At 41.4% G+C, this 18,947-nt stretch overlaps 1 protein-coding gene across 1 annotated transcript in view; it reads right to left on the minus strand.

Moving 5' to 3' along the window:
- ME1 (malic enzyme 1) overlaps positions 1-18,947 on the minus strand; it is a 201,460-nt gene that overhangs the window by 109,902 nt on the left and 72,611 nt on the right. The window contains exons 4-5 of the mRNA XM_054999642.1: positions 10,546-10,621; positions 5,986-6,147 (exon numbers count right to left, since the gene is read on the minus strand). Of these exons, the coding sequence (XP_054855617.1) occupies positions 5,986-6,147; positions 10,546-10,621 (238 nt within the window). The remainder of the gene's footprint in view (positions 1-5,985; positions 6,148-10,545; positions 10,622-18,947) is intronic.

Genomic DNA, 18,947 nt, shown 5'->3' on the forward strand with positions numbered 1-18,947 from the left:
TCCTCCTCATGGACCTGTGAAGGGAAGCGGGCTTCGCATGTCTCTTGCCCTTGTGGGAAAGGTGCCTCTGGCTCCCTTTAGATGACTCTGAGACGTGCTGAGCCCTGAACTCCTGCACTACTGCTCTGAGTTCCTTTCTCATTTCACCCCTCATCCAGGTTAGCATACTTGCTTTCGTCTCCTGGTCTTTCAGATCCATATTGCTCTCCTGGTTCATTCCACTGGGACCTTGCTCTGATTGAGGGGAAAAGGGTGAGCTAGGAGACTCCAAGCTGCTTAAGGGTCCCTCTGCTGTCCCCTCTTCGCTCTGCCCTGCCTTGGTGGCCATTCCCGCCAAAATCTTCCCGCCTAGGGGAGAACCCGAAGTCCTGGGAGTGCCTCTGTCAGCGCCGCCGCCCGTGCACCTGGAGACCCAAGGTTGCTTTCCGGGCCGAGCCAGCAAAAAAACGCTGCTGGACGCGCTGGCCAACACCGTCGCCGCGGCCGTTTGCAGTTTCCCCGGCCTCCTGCAGCGTCCGTGCGCCCGCGGCTTTTTTTCGCGCACCACTTTTGGCGCCATTTTCTAGCCGCTCCCTGCGGCTCGATCGGGGGGGGGGGGGAGAGCGCAAGTTAGGAGGGAGATTCCCTTCCCTTTTCCCTTGCCCCTCCGTCCCCTCCATCGTCGTCGTCGTCTTCTTCTTCTTCTTCTCTTTTTTTTTTTTTGAAATTGCTGTGCTCTATACGAGCAAGCCAAAACACAACCCTGCAAGAGCAGGGCCGGAAAAAACTGGAGGTCCAGGGAAGAGCCCCTCCTACCTGGAATTGCAAAGCCAATCCGACCCTGCACCAGAGGAGGAGCTACTTCCCACGAGTCTGACTGACCCACTCCTGGACCAATGGGAGAATACACAGAGAGAGGGGGGGCATGGAATATGCAAGGACTTGCAGCAGCATTTCCTCTCCTTCACTATTTCCTCTTTCCCTTCCCGGACAACCCATAGCTTCTTTGTTTTTCCTGCTCTCCTTTTCACCCACCAGACAACCTATCTTTATCTATCTCCTTTCCCTGTTTCTCTCCCCTGGCAGCCTCTACCCAGGAAAATGATGGCCCAGTTGTGCAGATGGGAACCTACAAGGCATTGCAGGTAGGGTTGCCAGTCTCAAGGTGGGGCCTGGAGAATTCATAGAATTAAAACTGATCTCCAGATTACAGAGATCAGTCATCCTGGAGAAAACAGCTGCTTTGGAGGGTAAACTGTATGGCATTATACCCTGCTGAGGTCCCTTCCCTGGATGTACTCCCAAATCTCCAGGAATTTCCCAACAGAATTGGCAACTCTACTTGTAGGGAGGCACCTCATTTCCTACAGTATCCCCTTCCCTTTCCTCTTTCCCTCCTTCACCCGGCAATCCACATTTCTTCACTTTCTCTCCTTCACACTCACCAAAAAACTACCTTTTATTTGCACCCCCCCATCTTTATCAGTAATTATTATTTCATTTATAGTCTGCCTTTTCCCACAATTGGTACCTAAAGCAGCTTACACCATTCTCCTCTCCTCCATTTTATCCTCACAACAATCCAGTGAGGAAAGTTAGGTTGAGTATGTGCAACTGGCTCAAGGTCACTCAGTGAGCTTTCACTGCAGAATAGCGATCTTAGTCTGAAATGTTACCCACTACACCACACTGGCCGTCAAGAGGTGGCTGCTGTTGAATGGTAGCAAGCAGCTGGGCCTCGGCAAGTCATGCAAATTGTTGGGCAGCATGGTGGTTGCTGGAGGGCCTGGCTCCATGAAATCAGCCCTCAAAGGCCAAAACTGCCCTGGAAAGAGCTCTTTAACCCTCCCCTAGCCTTTGACAGAATCAAAGCTTGAAGGCTGGCAATACTCTATGGTTGCCTAGCAATGGCCACTGAGGGCATTTGTTTTTTTAAAAATGTATTCGCAAGCATGGAACACACAAGGGTTTGCAGGGGCATTCTCATTTCCTCTTCCCCACTGTTTCCTCTTTCCCTTCCTTGGCAGCTTATAGCCTCTCCCCTTTTCCTGCTGTCCTCCAACTCCCATGTTTTTTCTTTCAGATTTTTCTGCAAACCTGGGGAGTTTTTCAGGTCTACAGAAAATCTGTCTTTTCTGTTCATGGTTCCCATCCCCAGATTTAGGTATCCACAGATTTGGCCACATTGAGAATAAGATATATTGATACACATTCATGGATCTTATTTCTCAGTCTATCATTAATTTAAAGAAAATAAGATAGTTTACTTCTGGTATCTTACACCATGGAGTTTGATTAAAATACCTCCATGGGGATATTGTCGTATTGTAACTATCCCCATGTAGACATTTTACACATGTGGTGGCAAATTCTGGAATAATAGTACACTTGTTAAAGCAGCACACAGATTACAAGGTTCCATTCAGATTGGGGACCCTGTTAAATTATGTGTCCAAAAGATTTCAGGTCAATATGTTGAATTTAATCACAGTAACCAGAATGATCTTTGGATACTGGGAACAGGACACATTTCCTAGGATACAGCGCTGGGTTAATATAGTAAAAAAAAATAAGTATGCTCAGACTTACTGCTTTACAAAAGAGTATAGATGTTAAATGAGTTGATATATTATAACTAGAGACGGGCACGAACAGCAATAGGAACAAAAAAAAGCCACGAACAGCCCAATCTGCTGTTCGCAAACAAGCTGTTCTTGAGGCCCCATTCTAAACGAACAGGTGGTCGTTGCAAGCCTCGTTCATTGCTGTTCATCCTGCTGTTCGTCAAGCCAGACAGTCTGGAACCTGCAATCAATTCCCTTGGCAATTTAGGCAGGGATTGTCTGAACTTTGTCTGAACTCCTACTGTTGCCCTGGAAACCCCAATCTAAGCCCAATTTAGCTTGACAGGCAGGTCTTCCTTTCAAGTGTGGAGCTCCACATTTGTTACAACAAGGGAGCAAAGACCAGGGGGGAGGGGGGCTCCCAGCTCTGACTTTGCAGACAGTGGAGAGGGAGAGAGTTGCTGTTGGCATTTTGATAGAGAGAGTGCATTGGAGCTTGAATTTTCTTTGTGTGTGGTAGGATAGGGGATCTACCCCTTCAAGTTCCAGGGCTGCTGCCAGGCTCTGGGCCAAGCTATTATTTATTATTGGTACCTTTCCTGATGCCTGCTCAGGTTAGGTTTCTGGGAGTGGTGCGGTAGGGATCTTGACTTGGATGATGGCTGGGGGAGAGTCTGCTGGCCCTCATGAACAGCCAACCACGAACATGTTCGTGAAAAGGGCCATGTTCGTGGTTGTTCGTGAGTCCCTGTTCATGGATGGCAATGAACAACGAACATCATGTTCGGATTTTTTTCTGTTCATGCCCATCTCTAATTATAACATCTAATTATACAACAGATGGAAAGAATTGTTTATAAAGAACCTTTCTCTCTTTCAGGTTATGTGGCTATTTTGACAGGAAATACTATTATACAATTTATTTAATGATAAAAAATTTTTGCAATACCATAACTCCACTGACCACTAAGATATCAAGTTCAGTACGCATATTCATTGCACAATTTTATGTTTCATATCTGAATACCAGTTTGACCCCCACACTCATTCTCAAAAGGGTGAGGGGTAAAATATAAGGCAATGCTTAAAGAGCAAGATATTTGAATGAAAGCTGGTTATATGGTCAAGACATCATTCTACTTAAAAGGGACCAAGAAAGATGCAACATACACTGCAATATCGCTTCTTCCTTGAGACTGTGCTATCAGCATGAAATGTCATAGAAACAAATATTCCATGCTTCAGTATCTGTTTAAACTTCAACAACTCGTTTTCTATGGAATGAGGGGTCAAAAAGGTGAAAAACAGATTGTAACATAATAGCTGAAGGCTGTTAAACACTGTTTTACTGGTACCTACCTCCATTTTTAATCTTTCTTACAAGAAAGTGTGAGGGAGGAGAAGATTAGAGCTTTCAAAAGCCCTGCAGTTCCTTGTGCTTACTTTTCTACTCCCAATCATCATAAGGAAGGAAAGAGATACACACTTGCTTCTTGGTTTGGGGCTACAACAACTAAGTGGACTGACTTGCTTTTGGGAGCTCTTTTTTGTGCCTTAAGACAGAAGCCAAAATGCAGGATTGAAACAGTGATTGTCTTAAATATTTTTGCACAAAGCAAAAAAAGTCAAAATGACACTCCTTTTTCAACCGCTCCACACCAAGATGGGGGTAGAAACAAAGTAAAAGTATTATAGCATATCCATTCCTGGAAAGAACCTCCTCTGTGGGAATTTTGTTCTAAGAGAATAATGGCAGAGAAAGCGTGCCAAATTGTGAATGGTCTGGGAAGAACTACTAAAATATAATCTGACCCCCATGATAGGGCTGTGTGAATGCACCTTTAAAGAGCTTGCAGTCCTTTGTCCAAAAACTAAAACAGCTCCCATCATGGTCTTCTATATAGTCCCATCTGACCATATAAAAAGATCATAGCATACCAGATTCAATGCAACCCTGTCTGTTGATTAAAATAGTTTCCACCAGGAAATTCCCAACTAGCCTTAATAGATTTACCCTCTTCTGACAGCGTCTGCTTCAGCTTATAGCAGGCAAACATACCCTACTGACCGGTTCTCTCTCTTTCACAATGAATTCCAGGGTTGTCTCTGTTTTGCTGGCTGATACCCCACACTGTATATAATTGTGCACTGCTTCTAATTTTCTGGAACAATGCCAGTAAATGGGCAGATCTGCTTACAAAAGTATTTGATGCTCTTGCATTCTTTTTATCACTACGTGGTTTTAAACCATCCAAAATTCTTTCATCAATTCCTATTTCAATAAATTCTCCCTGTGCAGCTCAGTATATTCAAATAACCTTATACAAATCATTTCCACAAGGTTTGTACTGCAGTAATGTACACCATTCCTCACTTCATAGTTGAGAGGGGAACTGTCATGTGCTCAGGAATTCCTACTATTAATCAGCCAAGATGTTTCATATTTATTTTATGAAATATATTATTTTTAAAATAGTTTTATTTTATACAGACTTTAATGTTGGAGCCCCTTTAATGAAGCTGTAAATTCTTAAGCAATAATAATACAGAATCTTTCCTAATACAATATCAGGCTTACATTGATAATACAAGTAATGATCATAAAATGTATTGTCATTATAGGAGCCCACTCCTGTGCTCTGCTAAGAAAAAACACAAACATATGGAATATACTCTGCGACATGTTTCTATTGTTCTTCCCTCTAGATTGGGACCTCAGCCTGTGGTGGCTACTTTTTCCCTCATGTATTTTTCCCAATAGAATCAAACACACACAAGGATGCAGCTATTCACCCTAGTAGGGAAAAGGTGCAATACTTGTCTTTTTTCCCATACCATGGTTCATAGCTGCTCAGATAAGTAGAAAAGGCTGGTTTCTATTAGTAAAATAGGATGGGAAGAAAGTGACCAAAACATCTTGTGGCTGCTTTTTAACCTTTACAAAATACAACAAAAGCCCATCAGAGGTCTTGTTGTACCCTAACAATTGTATCAAAGGAGCATTCTTTATGTTCAGCTGTGCTTCACACATTTGGCTTTCTCTCTGTACTTATACCACCAGGGTTTTTTTTCAGCTGGAACGCGGTGGACCACTAAGTGGTGCAGAGGGCAATCTAAACTCCCCTCTGTCTGGAGATCAGGGGGCGGGGCCACCAGTCATGTGACCATTTTTGATGAGGGCAACCTACTGAGTTCCACCACCTCTTTTCCCAGAAAAAAAGCCCTGTGTACCACCACAGTATTAACAGGAAGAGATGCAACTTTCCTGCAAGACAAAGAGTTACTAAAACTGATCTATTGGAACTACCATCATAACACTACATTTTTTTCTTGGAGACAATGTTAAACATTTTAGTTCAACAGGCAAATAATATTGCAGCTTTTTGTATGTTTCTCCCTTTAAATATATCAAATGATCGTAACAGCATGGCACAGCATTTACCTCATTGTCAGTTCCCACATCAAGCATAACTGGCAGACACTCCTGGGGCTTCATTCCTCCGCATGCTGTGTAAAGTGCTAGTTTACCCACTGGGATGCCCATTCCATAACAACCAAGGTCCCCAAGGCCAAGAATACGTTCTCCATCAGTCACCACAATAGCCTAGAGGAAAAGTATCATAAACACGGTAAGATTGTCAACATATTCTAAGCTCTTTTAATGCCGATTTTAAACCAAACTTTCTACTTTTTAAAAAATACAGTAGTAAAGAATTACATTTCTCTTTTATTATTATGCTGCAATATTCACTGGGATCATGAATCATTTTATTGTGAGTTGTTTTATTAGATCAGCCTCTAGGAGTGAAACAGAATAGAAACCTAGAGCCCTGATCCTAAATGCTTGAACCAACACAATTTATTTTAATAATATGTTGTCCTGCAGAGAAATGACATTGTGTCGACCTAGTAACTCATATTTTCCAATTGAAAATATGTTGAATATTTGTTGATAAACAAGAATCTTGGTACCAAGTTAAAGACTTACAAGACTCCTAGTTCAAACTGAAAACAGCACAAGATGGTGCAAACAATTAAAAGAGCTTAAATCTCAGCCAAGCCGTGTTAATTAATCATGCAAACAAGTAGACTGCTGTCTGACAGGCCATGCTGACATCCAGCTATATATTACTTCAAATAAGCAGCCAACAGCAGCTGCTATTTCTGCCTTGGCCAGTGTCTGAACAAGATGGTCAAGTGGCTGTCAGGGAACAAGATGAAGCTGCATCCAGATTAGATGCAAGTGATACTGGTTGGAAGGGCCACAGCTTTAACCTGGATTTTGCATCCTACCATCAAAGGTGCACAGGTGTCACTGAAAGACTGTGTTAAGATGTTGGGAACCTTACTGGATCCTGGCCTCCTGTTGAAAACGCTTTTTTCCAGCTACATCTGGTAAGGAAGGTGGTTCCTTATTTGCAGGTGCCTGATCTTGTCACACTGATCCAAATTTCAGTAACTTTGGGAACAGATTACTGTAACACGGTCTACATGAGGCTGCCCTTAACAATCTAGAAACTGCAGCTGGTACAAAATGCAGCAGTCTATTTGTTATCTGAAGGTAGCCAGTGGAACCATGTTATTCTGTTCTGAAGTCCCTTCACTGGTTGCCAATGAGTCTCCAGGTCAAGGTTCTGGTGCACACTGTTAAAGCCGTTCATGACCTGGGGTTCACATACTTGAAAGATTGCCATCTCCCCACATATTCTCATTAGCAGCTTTGTTCTTTCCAGCAGAGCCTACTGTGACTACCCCCATCCCCATACATTCAGCACAATTCTGGGCTCTTCAACAGCTACCTTGTGCCTCTGGAAAATGGTCCATGAAGAGGTGGGGGGGGGGGCTCCTGACTTTCTAGAGAGGCTGCAAAACAGAGGTATTCTGGAGAGCTCTGAGGGCAGCCTGAAACTGTGGAGGGGGCGGGGGGATCCCCATAGGTGGCTGAGTGGCATACAATGATTTTAGACTTTTAAACTTTTTGTTTGATAAACTGTTTTTACATTGTTATTACCTGTCTTGAGTCCTCCTGAGATGCTAGTAGAAAGGAAAGTATATACATATTTCAATTAAATAAATAAGTAAATAAAGAGCATTTATCACAACAGGTGGCTGACCCATTTTAAGCAGAAGGAGACCTAGCACATCAAGACTTGAGAAGCCAAAGTCTTTCTTTTAGTAAATTGGATATTTTTGAAATTCTACTTTCACTATATTACTATTCTGTCATATTAAAGCTTCCATTTATTTTTACCTGGCTTTTCTCTCTGCTAGTGGTTTCAAAATTAGCTGATAAATTGTTATTTAAATTTGATATTCAGTGCTGTATTCAGCTAAGATTACAACACCCAGTCCTATTTCGTCCTGCCTCAACAAAGAAACTTTGATCCCTTGGGGGAGGGGCAAAAATCACTGGTCGTTGTCACAATCAGCTCTAAGAGGACAGATTATGGAAGGATGTGTTATGGATTCTCTGGCATAAGCATAGCAATGGACCATTGTGTGCATGCCTTCATAATAATGTAGCACACCTGAAATAATATCCAGTCCCTTGAGAAAAGAGAACATTCCCCTGTAGTAGAGATGGTCACCCAGCATCACAAAACACGTATCAGCTACAATATCCATTCCCATTTAATATACAGTATTGTTGATTGGAAACAATATGAGACTGTTCTGTCATATGTGAGATATGAACTTTTAACCTTATTAATAAGTTTATTTAGGCTCAAAAGGGAAAGTATGACCCTCCATTTGAATTTAACAAGTTAGTGAAGAATCAAGTTTTATGTTCCTGTAGCATAAACTTGATCCACACTGCCTTCCACCAAATAAAATTACTGCTACAAAACAGCAGAATTACCTAGGTATTATGACAGGCTGGTTTAGAATTTGATTAATTTTATGACTTTTTATGTATTGTTGACGTTTTATATTCACAGAGTGCCACTCAGAAAGTCTATGGCTGAATGGTGGCATATAAAATAAAAACAATTATGGAGACATAGTAACTTTACATTTTGTTGTACAGTAAATAAATATAAAAGCATGTTGAGAAACAGAGCTGTCAACTCCAGAGATCCAAATGGCCACCCCAAAAGCCTTAGTTAGGAAGAAATCCAACACCAAAGTCACATGACAGGAAGAGGACCCCACTAATGTCAAGGCTAGGACTGTGGGCAGCAGGCCAGTTCAGCCGGAGGCATGAAGTACAAGCCAAGTACCAGAAGGTATAATGTAGTAAGGAATAAGACAAGCTTAGAGCCGTGAAGGAATCCTCTTCCTTGAGTGACCTTGCCTGCCATACTTCTATGCATGCACACAAAGAGAAACAGGAAGCAAGGTACCCTTAGCAGCAAGTTCTTCCAAAAGGCAGCCACAAAATGGCAGCCCTGAAGGAGCTCATGACCCAGCAGCAAGGGGCTCTCTGGCCTACCCCAGGGTTCCAAGCATTGGCCTAAGGGGACTGGAGATAAAGTCTACACCCAAAGAATAATCAAGTAACATGAATACTGTGAATGTTTCTAAATGGATACTCATTGTTAAGAGATGCCCCACTGAGGGCTCTGCTGAAGTAGCCAGCAAAATTTGAGGAAGTGATCCCTCTCGCTGAAGGCAGGGGGACAGGTGTGCATGTACAGAAACAGGCAGTTAGTGATGGAAAGAGAGAGAGAGAGAAATAGACAGACTGATGCAAGCTGAAGGACTTTGAGTGTGGAAGATCCAGCTGTCCAGGATCTAATGTGGATAGCAGATATGCTGCCCCACACCTCCACCTGTGCTATAGTTGTATGATGTTATAAGAGTTAAATGTATATAATATACTATAAAAGCATTAATATATATATTTGTTAAAATATGTAATTACTGCAGCTGGCCTTGAATCCAAGAACTCAAAGATAGCCAAGAAAATTCACAGCACTACCAAATAATCATTGCTTATCAGTGTTATCATTCCTGATGTATTTGCAGTAGACACTATTCTGATGAAAAATTTGTACAGAACCTCTAAAGAGAATTTTTCCCTCCAATTCATTATCCTATAGATATGCATAGATATAACAGTGCTCAGCAAGGAACAAGCCAAAGAAAATAGTTGTCGCATGCTTACAGCATATAGTAGGACATGCCCATTTTTTATACTACATTTCATACTGCAATCCTAATTTACGTCCACATATTAAGATAAGAATGTTGGATTGTACTGATGTTATTGGCATAGCGGCAGCCAAACTGCCTGTCCACAGCAGCTCATGTCCATAATCACTCCCCCTCTATGCACTCTGTTCTCCCCTCCGCCCCAGCATTATGCGCCACACAAGGCCTTCCTTAGTGCCATATCTCATTCTAGGGAGCAGCAGTATGGTGATACTGGCCGATCACAGCTAGTTATTTTCTGACATAGCACCTTGTAGGATTCAACCAACAGCCAAGTATAACATGTTCAGAACTGGATGAACTTATAAATGGCAAACAAAAAAATAATGTTTTGAGCAATGAGGAATGTGTCTCAGCAGATACTGCTGAAATGTCTGAAGTATCTTTTATAATTAAGAACAAAATGAGAAAATTACTGGCACAAGACAAACAATGACATCTTTGATTTTATTTTAAAATATTTTATTCTTATTTTATACCTTTCTGCAAACATCCTCAGCGGAAACATGTAGCACAGTTCTTGCTAGGCTGTTCTGCATCACACTACAGGTGTGGAATCACCTCTCTGAATGTTCCCTGATATTTAATAATTAGCATGTTAACAGGAAGGGATTGTAAGTTTGCATGTATCTCTGATTTTCCATCTATTAGGAGTTTGTGGTATATGATCCCTCAAACTGCTGTCAATAACAGTACAATATAGTTTATTCTATTGATGTAGCTCAACTAACATACATTGTTGTGCCCATAAGCAAATCTTAATTCAAAATAGCCCTTTGATATTTGGCTTTAGCGAAGCCAGACAGCCATGACAACAAATAGGTATTGCGAGTAAAAAACCACTTACCTTGATGACAGGGGCAGGCCAGGATTTAAGCAACGTTGCAACATGTCCTCGATCATGGGGAGTAATGAAAAGTCCCCTGTGAAAAAATAAAATTATTTAAATTGGCCTTTTAAATATTCATTTGCTATATTTATATACTGTTTTTCAGCACAACTGTTTTGGTTTATATAAAAAGATAAAACAACATAAAAGAGCAAATAGGAGCACTTTCCATGAACTGTGCTGGATCTAGGCATGATGGAAGAATAAGAGAGAGAAAATAATTCTGAACAAGGCACTAGGACTTGGATTTAAAAATACACACACTGGGACCAAGGACATATGGGGGTGAAACATCATGGCGGTGTGTGTTAAAATACCAAAATAATAGAAGCGACACCTGTAGCTTTAAAAGATTAATGTCCACTCTGATCTCATGAGATTATCTTCTGAGATCTCAGTAATAATTTGGGGGGTACTAAATAACCAAAACAATACTATCAAGCCTTTCAAATCTTGGTTTCTGTCAGTCAAAGATGGGGGAAAGATGGAAAAAAGTAAATGAAGGAAGGAAGAAGGGAAAGGGGAGAGAAAAAGGAGAACCTGAAGGTGGGAGAATAGAAAAAGGTGAGAGGAAAAGAAACAAAAGGAGTGGCTACTGGGGGAGGAGCCCTGACCTGGATAGTCCAGGTGAGCCTAATCTCATCAGAACTCAGAAGCTAAGCAGGGTCAACCTTGGTTAGTAATTGGATGGGAGACCTCCAACAAAGACCAGAGTTGCAGAGGCAGGCAATGGCAAACCACCTCTGCTAGTCTCTTGCTATGAAAACACCACTAGAGGTTGCCATAAGTCAACTCTGACTTGAGGACACTCTCCACAACCACACCAGGGGGAGGAAAGAGGAATCACTGAAGACTAAGGGAGGCATATAAAGGTTAGGTTAGGTGAGTGGGAAATAAATGGAAGAGGCCAGGGGTGTTCAGGGGAGGGAAAGAAGAGATACAGGGGGGAATGAGGTGCCCACTGTTAAGTCCCCCTGCTTCCAGCATTTCTATGTTTCATATGTGTTCTCAACATCCTAACATTTTAGAGACAAATCAGATTTTATGCAAAGAGTTCCAGCATAAACTGTCAGTATTTCCCCCTTTAAACAGCAGGTGGGCCACAGTACAAGGAAAGGACAGTTGAAGATTTGCCCTAATAATTTTTCCATCCAAAAACTGTCTTGCGGAGCTACTATTTGCCCTGTTGGGGAAACATACGGATTCTGATATGAGTTTTCCCCGACAGAGCAAACAGCAGCTCCATGAGGCTGTTCCCCAACACTCTTCTCTGTTCACGACATTAACCAGGCTTCTGAGCAAGTCCCAGAATATCTCTACCAGAGATATTATTCATTTACAAAATTTATATCCCACCTTTCTGCCCTAATCAGGGCCACCAATACAGCTCACATAATTGTGCTTAAGCTCTGCAGCAGTGACACACATATATTTTCTAGAACATCAGGTGCCCTTTCTGAGTTCTGAGGGCCAAAGTACAAGTGACGAATGACACAGGTTGGACACTTGTCAGCTTCCCTCAAGTTTTGATGGGAAATGTAGGCAGCTTGGCGGAATGTTGGACAAGTGACAGTTGAAAAGTCTATTGGACAGCAGTTGGAGAGCCCAGCTGCAAGACCAGGATGCCTACATTTCCCATCAAAACTTGAGGGAAGCTGACAAGTGCCCAACCTGTGTCATTCATCACTTGTAGCTTGGCCCTTAGGCTTTCTCTGAACTGTATATCCAAAGGTCCCTGGAAAGAGGGTGGTTGCTGTTAGGGGGCAACAGTGATATTTTAGAGAGGCTGCCGTGATAACTGCCACTGCTAGGTAAGTTTGGCATGAGGGGCGGGAGATATGGCTTATACCTTCATGGGAGGTGAGTCTGCAGAGCCTGCAGGGAATTGCTGTGATCTGCCAAGATCACTAGGAAAGCAATAAGGTGGAATGGGCTTGGAGAAAAGGGAACTATTTTCCAGTTTTCCAAAAACAGGCATTTGTCCAGTCTAATTTATATGCATATATGTATGTTTGTGTATAAAGTGCCATCAAGTCACAACTAACTTATGGCGACCCCAGCAAGGGGCTTTCAAGGCAAGTGGGTAGAAGAGGTGGTTTGCCATTGCCTTCTGCTGCAGAGTCTTCCTTGGTGGTCTTGCATCCACATACTGACTCTGTTTAGCTTCCTAGATCTGACTCTGTTTAGCTTCCTAGATCTGATGAGATAGGGCTATACCATGCTGCCTTTCCTCCCATGCATGTATGTATGTATGTATGTATGTATGTATGTATGTATGTATGTATGTATGTATGTATGTATGTATGTATGTATGTATGTATGTATGTATGTATGTATGTATGTATGTGTAAATACTGGGGACCCAAAGAATGTTGCAACATCATTCTCCCCCTCAACCATTTTATCTGCACAGGAATCACCATGTGAAATAGTTGTTAGGTTGAGAGAGATTGACTGGCCCAAGGTCACCCAGCAAGCTTACATGGCAAAGTGGAATTCAAACCTGGATCTCCCGGATGCTACACTGACATTCTAATGGATGAGAACTGGTTCACTGCTTATGGCAATCTAGCAAAGAACAGTTTTTGTTTGTTTTTGTTTATTTTGCTATGTCAATACATTGACATAATGGTAGGCATGGTCTTTGTTACATTTAGAAAACCAAATATTCTTAATATACCAGAAATGATACAAAGTATACAGATCATTTGATCAATTATCTGGTAAATCATGACTATATATGAATATTATTTCAATTTGTTAAATTTTATTTTTAATTGGCATTGAACCTAAATCCAGATGTTTAATGCTTTCAAATGTTACCTTAGGATTTCATTCAGTTTTCTTTAAGATTTCCATGCCACCTTTTTGACAGACCTCTATTACATCAATAATTCACTAATGTATTTCATTAAATCATAATTAAATTACCATGTACTGTATCCAACAGGGAAATTAACAACAAAATCAACTCCTAATATATTCTACTGTAATGGCTTTCTTCCTGTTCTCTTTATAAATGCATGATATATAACAGAAATTATGTGGAGAGCCTAGACCATGAAATCTTTTACTAATATCACCAGATGATCACACGACACTGGGCACTACTAAACTGTTGGTTTAGTTATTTTATTACACTATACTCTGAAATAAGGATGCAAATGCAGAGAAAAGCTAATTATATACTCCAATTTTATATGTTTGGCCTGATGCTGACACAACAGGCATGACTGCAACAATACATTATTGTCTCAGATTATGATAGTTACCCTATTCTGAGAATCATTTGACAGAGCGAGTACAAATGTAGGATAGGGTCTTTACAACTTTTTTTCTGCAGCACTTTTAAATATGCATAGTGATTTACATTTTTGTTCCATCAATTCAGTTGTTGGCCCCATTATCATTAATACATTACTTTATTTAAAACATTTACAAAGACCTGCTGAAGGTGGCACACAAAGCAAAAGATAAAATCATAAACCTGGGTAAACAAAAACCAAGAGTATAAAACAGCACAAAAAACTAGAATATGAAACATCTAGAATCCTAAGAAGATCCCCATAATGTCCTCAGGCCAGAAGCAGATTGTAAAAACTGAGGATTTGGGACAGGAGGAAACAGAGTTAAGGCTACAGTCTTACTAGGGAGACAGAACATTTTCTCCAGGTTACAGGCTCTGACTCAGAGAACAAAACCTCTGATGGAGGTTTTGTAAGGTGATTCAGATTAAACACGTTTGTGTACTCCAAAATCTGAAACATGCAAGAGGTTAAAAAAACAACAACCAAGGACTGACTGCATTCTAAATTACTAAACGTACATTATTTTAATTACCATTATGATAGAAGAATATTTTGTTTGCCATATAACCTGCTTCCGATAGTTTGTTGTCCATACTGATGCTCCAAATTTCCAACCAGAACAGAGTGTGAGTTCAAAGGGATACTTTTTATGAGTTATTTTCTACAAAAAAATTACTTTCTGCTATTCCATGTCTACATTCTCATTTGCCTGTAGGATCTTTCCAACCTCCCCATTTAGCCTTCTGATAGTGCCCCCTGGCTTCCAAGATTATCCACTTAAAGCCTTCAGCAGTACACAAAATTCTAGATTCAGCTGTCAGCACATTTTCAGACTCTATCTCCAGGGGCTGCCCCAGGTTCTCAGCAAGTTGGATGATTTCCAGTGAGGCTCTGTAGCAGAGAAAGACCTTAATATTCTAGGCCATACTCCAAATCCTGTCAACAGCACAGGTTCTTGTGTCTTTTAATAGCCTCAATCCTCCTTTCTAGGAAAGCAAGCATCAGTATTCCTTACAGGTAAACGTTTTTTCACCACTGGCTTAAGACAGTATGGTCCAGTGTGGCCCCTGACTCTCCTTCTGAGGGTGGTTTTTTGGTTTCCTCTAAATGACCCCAGTCACCCTTCACTTTTTGTCTGCATCTGGGTGCTTATATTTTCATACCCTTTAAGTTTTCTGAGCCTATCAAGCACTGAAATGCTAGCCCAGTTAAGATTATTTCTGCTGGTTTCTGTATCCTTTCCAGTACTAAACTCTACAGTTTGCAACACACTGAGCCTTTAAATATTGCTGTTAAGAGTTTAAATGCTTCCTCAGTTAGTCTATAATGCTTATTGCTGCTGAGACACAAACAAAAAGGAATAGGCTGTTCTAGCCCTCCCTATAATGGTGTTGCATACCACAGTTCAGAAGCATTATACAAAATTAATTAAGCACGGAGTGCTTGTCTGTTTGTCTCACATCCAAGGTTGATATTACTGACATGAGGTGATGATGTGAAGCAGTGCTTGGGCCAAAAGCTACCACGTGTATTTTAGTCTTGGATCTCAAGTTATAGTTCTAATAATAGTAAATACACTTTTGCCTGAAAATTATAGAGTGAGCTTTTTTGTTTGGTCCCTTATACTATAGTTTATTGGCTGACTAATGTAAGATTCTGAGCCATTTTCAAAATGATGCAACAACAATGGAAATGACATTTATTTTCCCCAAGCATTAATTCAGAATTCATTTTTTCTTGCTTCACTGGTGGTCAGCCAAATCTTTGGTAGTGCTGACTATGGCCTTTTCTGCATGAACAAGTTTTGCTGGTTCTGGCCCTGTACCACTGGTGTTTTCTTCTGAATTCCACATGCTGAACTCCCCCTTCAGATTTCAATATGGTTTTTTCAAGGTTTCTCTTCGAATTTTCAGTCTGCACATATTCCTCAATGTTTCTTTCTCAATATGGTCTTGAGTCTGCTTTTTCAATAGTGCAGAATTTTCCTTTTGTTTTTTCTGCCCTCTGCTATGACCTCCCCCCTCCCCAGCTCTGCAGGCCACCTCACTCATTATTCTCTCCATCCTCTTCTCAGCTCCTCCTTCCCCTCACCCCCATCTTTCCCAAGACAGGCTTTCTTTTGCTCGGTTCTCCGGTTTGGACTGCAAGGGGGTGAGTCATAATCCTAAACAAAAATTTCTACACGAAATATGGCTGTTATATATTGGAGATTTTTTAAAAAACAAGTATAATGACATTACAACGTCACAATACAATAACAACTGCATTACAAAGTTATGTTGTGGTTACATGGATATGCTTTTTGAGTGAAAGGTTCTGTGTTTGGGGTTCCTCTGCGCTAACGTTGCATATGCACCATGTTGGGTTTCCTTTGCTTTTGTTTTTCTTTTGCTTTTGTTTTTTCCCCCAGTGCTAATGCCTTAGTGCTGAGTGCCTTTGTCATAACATCATAACATAGTAATGCAACTTGGCATACACAGACATTTTTACAAAGGGGTGGTGGTGATGTGACAGCACTAGTGATGCTAACAGTGACGCAAAACGATGATGTCCACACCTCACCACATAGCCCTCATTTTCATGGTGGTGTGGACAAAAAAGGCAGTACCTATACTGAGATTAAAAGCGGCATGTGGAATGGTAGATGGCCAAAACAAATTCGATCCTTGAGGAGTGAATACTCAAAAAGAGAGGAGTAAATCACCACCTGTGCAGAAAAGGCCTATTTCTATATTACAAATTCTTCTGTCATGGTGCTCAGACTATTACCAAAGTTATCTTCGGGTCATGAGGGCACCCTGTTCTTAAAGGTAGTTCCAACTTTTCACACAATGGAACATCAGGATCGTTAGAAATCACTGATACATCCTAGCTAGTTACAGAGGATGCTCTTAAGTCCTTTTGTAGCTCAGTCTTAAGTATTTTATTTCAGAAATTAATCCCATTGAATTAAATGGAATGTTCCTTTTAAATATCCCTAAGATTGCACCCTAGCAGCCCTATCTTATGTGCATTTACTATCAAAGTGATGTTAGTCACTTGCTTGGATTTCTGAGGACTGATCCATGGCTTCCTGTTCTGTCACAGAAACTGCTTGTAAATGGTCAGGTTGCAATCCACACTGGCAATGTCTTTCTACAGGATCCATACAGAAGGGGTACATGACAGCAACACTGCCTCCCTTGAAATCAGTTATGAGGGGTTCAGAGATGAGGAAGCACTGATCGCCTTAGGAATTTTTTATGGCTGGATCAAAATGATTGATTAGAAACTAAATTCAGGATAAAAGCAGACAGTGGAAAATGAGAAATAAATTCTTATAAAACCATTACCACCTGTACATTTTAAAAACTAGGAACATTTTTTAAAAATTTGCAGTTTACATTTGCATATGTTGGAAAAAACCTCCCTGTCTGAAAGGGCTCCTTTAAACGGGTTATTTGTTAGCAAGGAAACTACAGATGCTTTAAAGACCAACCCAGGGTAAAACTTTCCACAAATCATCTGGGATGTCTGATTTCCCAACAGCTGTCAAAATTGGGGTGTGTGTGTGTGTTTTAAGTCTGGCAATCAGAACTTCAGTACAAACGTTTCTATCCTAGTTTAGAATGGAATAGTAAATGATTCTGAAAACAAGGTGTTAGTAGTCATTGTCCTTGTAGTCTAGGCAGCTGCATTAAAAAATTTTAATTAGTTTGTTTTATTTTGTAAACTGTCTCAAGCAAGTTCTCTGGAAAGGTGACATGTAAACCTCCAAAATAAATAAAAATAATGAATGTATAAAATGGAACAATACATTATAAGTGCATTCCTAAGAACACTTTCCTAGAAGTAAGAACCATTGAAGAGACCTGAATAGGGTTTTGAGTAGCCTTGTATCCTTAATACTAAAGAATGATGAGGCAACATTGTTTCTAATAGAGGCACAGTTTTAATCAGTCTCATTCCTTCCTTCTCTCTAGGTGCAGTTACAGCTTCCTTCCTTCCCCTGTCCCTGCCTACACCAGATCCTGGAATGGACTAGAGTAGTCTCAAACACAAGCCCACATTTAAGGAACACAGTTGTCAAAACACCAAAGTAGTTCTGCTTAAGAGAGCTCTGTATGACTCTTATTAAAGTGTCCAGCCATATCAGCATCAGATTCTAACAGGTAATTTATATCCCTGTGCAAGAGTGAGGAATTGTGAGGCGCTATATTAAAAGTAGCAGCTGATACTTTATGCTGCAAAAATCAGGTATGGAAATAAATACAGACATAAATTGTTCAAAACCCTTCCTACATTTTCCTTTCAGCCTACCGGTGGAAGGTGAGGTTGCAGAATCAGCCAGGCCACAGGTAGGGATCCCATTCCCCCGGTGGGGGCAGGGAATCCCCCGCTCCCACCTTTCACCCTGAATGCCACTTACGTGACCAGCTCCCACATTCCGGAGCAGCCCGATCCAGGCTGAATCAGTTTGAATCAGGCCTGAATCAGCATGTATTGGGCCGGAATCAGGCTGCTGTGGAGAGCAGCAGTGCTCCCGTGCTCCACGGTGGCCTGATCTGACCAAATCCAGGCTGATTCAGGCCCAAATTGGCCCAATTCAAGCCCAAATCAGCCCTCATTGGGCTACTGTTGAGTGTGGGAGTGTCCCCCACGCTGCAATGGCCCAGTCCATCCCAATTGAGCCCAGATCAAGCCAGATTGGGCCTGTGGGAGTGTACCGTGCCACCTCGGAGTGCATCCCTGAAAGGCCCATGCCTCCCCCGCCAGCCAGGTAGGTGGGGCAGGGGGAGGAGTGTGGGAGCTGGGGATTCCCTGCCTCCAGCGGGGGACTGGCAACCCTAGTCATGTCATTGACCAAATGGCTTTATCCTGCCACCCACTGGCCTACTGGATGACAAGGGTGATCTCCCACTACAGCAGAAGACCTGACAATATTTGACAATATTTACTCCCATGTTTTTGTTCTTGCCTAATAAATCCTATACTGTGTTACATAACAGCATAAAAAGTTGTGTTGCCTTTCTCAGTGTTTATACAAAATAGTGGAACAAAAAGGATAGTACC

Source organism: Eublepharis macularius, chromosome 1 (genome assembly GCF_028583425.1).
Source record: "Eublepharis macularius isolate TG4126 chromosome 1, MPM_Emac_v1.0, whole genome shotgun sequence".
NCBI classification, from domain to species: domain Eukaryota; kingdom Metazoa; phylum Chordata; class Lepidosauria; order Squamata; family Eublepharidae; genus Eublepharis; species Eublepharis macularius.